The sequence below is a fragment of the Vigna radiata genome, chromosome 11 (assembly GCF_000741045.1).
Source record: "Vigna radiata var. radiata cultivar VC1973A chromosome 11, Vradiata_ver6, whole genome shotgun sequence".
In the NCBI taxonomy this organism is placed as follows: domain Eukaryota; kingdom Viridiplantae; phylum Streptophyta; class Magnoliopsida; order Fabales; family Fabaceae; genus Vigna; species Vigna radiata.
Genome location: NC_028361.1, coordinates 5,594,408 through 5,599,446, shown reverse-complemented (window position 1 = coordinate 5,599,446; position 5,039 = coordinate 5,594,408). Strand labels below are relative to the sequence as shown.

General features: G+C 26.9%; 1 protein-coding gene across 1 annotated transcript; it reads right to left on the bottom strand.

The window, feature by feature from the left end:
- Positions 1–4,801, bottom strand: LOC106777441 (epoxide hydrolase 4). The gene is made up of 4 exons (XM_014665023.2): positions 4,069–4,801; positions 1,076–1,165; positions 933–1,000; positions 1–483 (listed from the first exon to the last, which is right to left on the bottom strand). The coding sequence occupies exons 1-4, from the start codon at positions 4,693–4,695 to the stop codon at positions 345–347; spliced, it is 924 nt and encodes a 307-aa protein (XP_014520509.1). The 5' UTR covers positions 4,696–4,801; the 3' UTR covers positions 1–344.
- Positions 4,802–5,039: the final 238 nt, after the last annotated feature.

Below are 5,039 nucleotides of genomic sequence, written 5' to 3'. Positions count from 1 at the left end.
TACAGGATAGGATCTTTTTTTTTATCTTTTTAATGCACAAAAATAACATTCCCATAATACACTATTTTTACTTTAATCACTAATAATACTACAAAAAAGCCTAAATGGTTTTCACATGGGCCCTGCAGAAACGACAAAACCCACTAAGCAAAGCCCAAAAGACTCAGTGATGGACCGTCTCACAAGGCCACGAAATATGTATAATTGACTAGTATGAGGCTTATGAGATAAAAATAAATAAACACTCCAAATAATGCCTTGCAACGAAATCACAACTTTGAAACATAGATTTCCCAAACTTATAGATTTTTTTTGAAATCAGATTTTGCTATGTAAACTGAGCATCAGTTTTTGTCACCTGGCAATGGAAAAACAGAGGAAAGAAATTGCTTGAGGCTCTTATTATAGACCCAGGGTCGCTCCAGGTGAACCAGGTGACCCGCACTCTTTATGCCTTCATATGTTGCATTATTTCCCAACTTCCTGTCACATGTTACACAGCAAAAAGAAATCAGAGAGCATTAATCAGAGGGAATTGGTTCGTTATCATTGTGTTCAACCCTTCTCGGCTGTATTGTATAATCATTTAATCAATAGTATATGCTTTATTTAGACTAGCATGTTGATTTGACTTACAAGTAAATTTGGTTGAATCATGCAATGTCTATAAAAGGAAAAGGAAACACGCACGTATAGTATGAGATGAAGTGAGTTTCTAATTTTTGCAAACACTTGGTGGGCACCACTGAATGAAGTTCGGAAACGTTAATAAGACAACTTCTGATTTAAATTTTTAAATGACTTTATCATATAAACAAAAAATGATGTTATTTTTTTTATTTGTAATTAAAACTTTATCAATGTTTGTGAATACAGAATACCATATTATTGTGAGAAAAATCATTGTGAAGAGATGCGTTTGAATTTCTTACTCTTTCATTTTCTGCGCAAACTCTAGTTTAAAAATTTTGTCATCCTCACCCCATAGAAGATGTATTCGCTGCAAAGGAAGAAGTGAAATAGTAAAGTTAACATGAGGAAAATATGAAGACTGAGAAGTGAAGATTATATATACCTGGTGAAATTTTGGGATTTTGATCTCTTTGTAGCTAATGACTAAGGCCTCCAACAGCTCAGCTCGCTCCTTCCTATTTGAGTACATTGCCTGCTTACACACTAAGGAAGTGAGCTTTGCAATTGAAACAAAAGATGGCACTATTGGAAAAATGGTGTTTGTTAGTAAAGCCATTGAGTGTGCTTTAAGAGATCATAAATAAACTATATTATGCATTTTTTTACATTAATTGCTGTATAATATTCTTATTCTCATTAACATAACCAATTTTATTAATTCAGTAACATAGAACAAAATAATCAAATGAGTATTTAATCTCCGTAATGAAATATTATAACTTATAAAATATGTAACTATCGTATTATAAAAATTGATTAAAGAGTATATTTAGAACTATTTGTTATACACACACATCTTTTATAATTTTAATATAAGATTTAGTGATTTTTTTTTCATTTTAATAATTGTTATAACATTAAATTTCTAATAATGATTATTTTTTTTTATCATACAGGAAGGTAACACTAAAAAAACATAAAGGCTTATCTTCCATTAGTAAATTAATGTTCTATGTAACACCTTTTCAACACCTACAAAAAATTTGTATTTATAATACAACATCATTTTAAAACAAGATATTTGTTCACAGTTAATGCTCCAATTTCTAATTACCTTCAAATTTGCAGCATTTTTTTAACTGTGTAAACCAGAAAATTAATATTATTTCAAAATTATTCTTGTTATTTTTCTCTACTAATCTATAATAAACTTAAAAATATGTATACAAATATTAGAGAATTTATTCTATTATCTTTATTTTGCTGATTGCCCAAAGCTAATTTTTCTTGTTATTTTCTCTTGCCATTTATCATATTACATGTATTTTGTTAGAATAATTATAGATGATACTTTTTTATATTAATAAAAAAATTATTTTTTATGCAATAAAAAAAATAATATTAAATAAATATAAAAAGCCTGTGTTTGTGAAACTATCGTCTGATTAAGATGTGTTGGCAATGGTCCTTCTGTCTGACCTATTCAGCAGAATCTTTGTGGTATGTTTTTTTGTTGATACCCAAAACTTCACTATGTGACGATAAAAATAAAAGATTAGGTGGTGTGTTATTTTTCTTAACTGGAGTTTGATTTTATTTTTTATTTTTGCATTTTTGTTTTTTATTGACTTGAAGATTTTTTTTATTATTAACATTTTCACTACAAATAAATATTTATTCTATATCATTAGGTTTCCTTTACTCATTAAATCTTCATAGTTAGTGTTATGTTTTTTTTATATTTATTAATTTTTTATTTTCTTTTTTCCAAAGAATAGAGGTAAGTGTTTTATTTTTCTAATATGAATGTTTCATTTTTATTTCAAGTTTTTTTATTGATTATTAACTTTTTTATTTATGTACGAAATATTAAAACAAAAGATTAGAGTTATTAAAAGCAAGAGGTAAGTGTTTCGAGTTTTAGATCTGTAAAAGTTTATTTGTAGACACGTATTAATTTTGATTTTCTAACTTTTGATAAATCATATCAAAGACAAGAACTGTGTTTTATTTCTGAATTTTCAAATAAACCCATTTGCTTATTCATAGCATTATTTATTAAAATTGAATTTGAAAAATATTAAAATTTAAATCTGAATTAATTAAATTATAAACATTTGAACTTTACGTTAGAAAAATATAGATTTGAAAAAATCAATATAATTTAATTATTTAAATTCAGATCTATAAAATTGAGATTAATCCTTTTAAATAATAAAATTTATAATTTTAAATCATATTTTTTATACTCAAAGTGAATTTATATTTATTTTAATTCTAATTAATTAAACTTAGATAAAAAATTTTGAAATTAAATTCATGTATATTTTAACTAAATATTAAATACAAGATCTTATATTATACCATATTTTTATTACACTATGTCGTAATTTTAAGAAGAGTCATAATTTCTTTATATAAATACAACTTAATTAACATTGGACTCTTCACTTTCAAATTTAAATTAGAAAAGAAAAATAAATTTATCACTTAAAAACAAAAAAGATAAAATATAAAAAATTAAAACTTAATATATTAAATATTCTTGACATTTCACATATAATATTATAATAAGTAATAAATTTATTACTTAAAAGAGTATAAAATAGGAAAAATTAAAACTTAATATATTAAATATTGTTCTTAACCATTATTTTAAATATATACATTTATTTATTTAAAATAACACTTGACTTATGTTTATAAACAATAACATATATTTTAGTATAAATTAATTTACTATTCATAAATTACATATAAAAAAGTTAAATAGAATATATACAATAACATACTTAAAAAATCACATTCAAAATTTTACATAATTTTAATTAAAAACATGAATTTAAAAATAAAATTACAAATTACAACAAAAATGTATAACATGATCATTATTTCAATGCCCTCATAAAATACTAATATTTAACCATGTCAAAATGTCAATATATTAAAATAAATAATAAAATATTAAAACTATTTACAGAAATAGTATTCAAAACTAATCTTTTTATTATGCGTTGAATTATTTTTCTAATTTTTTTTATAATTATTAAAATTATTTCTTATACTATATACATCATCAATTAAAATATTATTAATAACATTAAAATAATATCAATAACAACATATCAACAAAATTATAAAAATATGTTATAAGTAATATAATAAATATAACTCAATTTTTTTAATTTAATAAAGTATTAACAGACGTAAAGAGAAATACTAAAATAATAAAAATACATTCATTTGACTCTTCTTCAATAACAAATAATGTATATTAGAATTTTAAATTAAAAATAATATATATACATAACTAAAATATTATTATTTTGAATTTCATGATATCATTCTCCACACCCAAACTAGTTTATTCTTAAAGAAGAAAGGCAAGCAAATGCGAACAACATGATGTGATTTACGAGTAGAACAGAAAGAAACCTGTAAGAAGTCTGCATAGAAACGGTTGGGTAAGGAGAGATTTCTGTAACAAGCAACGGAAAGAAGGGTCTTCAGTTCCCCAACGGACACCGGCAACAACATCTCCGAACACGATGAATACCCAATCCCTTCCACTGCTCTCAAAACTACGTTCTCCGTAATAGCCACAACGGCGCCAGACACCACTGCACCCTCCACCATCTCAACGTACATCTCAGCCATTTTCAACGCCACAAACCCTCCATAACTGAACCCAACCAAAACGCACTTCTCCACCCCGAGCTTCCCCAACCCTGCCGCCAAACACTCCGCTTGAAACTCCGGCGACCGTTCCGCCTTATCGGTGACGGATCCACCGAAAAAGAGAAGGTCCGGCACATAGACCGCGTAGTCTCTCGTCAAAGCTGCTACCTGACACTGCCAGTTGATGATTCCGTCGCCGCAGAAGCCGTGCAGGAGAACCACCACTGGTTTGGAAGAAAGGCATTTGCCGCTCGAAACGGCGTCGCATGGCCCCCAGAATTTTATAACCGTCCCTGGCTCTATCTCCACCATATAAGGTGTCAACCCCACCGCCCTCACTAGCCAATGCAACAACCAACCATATGCTGTGACAACGTTAACCATTTTCAATCCCTCAATCTCTTCACCCACTCGGTAGAATACACTTCAATAGAACTGAAATATTATCATTGTTGTCTTTTTTATTTGAAAGAAGTACATTTTTGTCTTTTGATCTAAAAGTAGATTGTATCCATATGAGTTATGATTGAGCATAAATGGTATTTACATTTTTTATTATTATAATATTTTAATAATTTTTTTATAAAGTACACGTGTAATTATTTTATAGACATGTTTGAATTTATTTTAAAAAAGTATTATCACGTATACATTATAAAATTGACGAAAAAAATTGTCTTTTTCTTTTGTCTCCATTGTCCATTTCCGTAATCTCCATGGTAGCAGCT

Bases quoted from the DNA above. Each gene is read 5' to 3' on its own strand.
- LOC106777441 (XM_014665023.2), bottom strand. From the start codon at position 4,695: ATGGTTAACGTTGTCACAGCATATGGTTGGTTGTTGCATTGGCTAGTG. The intron at 1,166-4,068 runs GTTTCTTTCTGT...GTGTGTAAGCAG, and splicing joins TCTATGCAGACTTCTTACAG to GCAATGTACTCAAATAGGAA. The intron at 1,001-1,075 runs GTATATATAATC...CTTCCTTTGCAG, and splicing joins AAATCCCAAAATTTCACCAG to CGAATACATCTTCTATGGGG.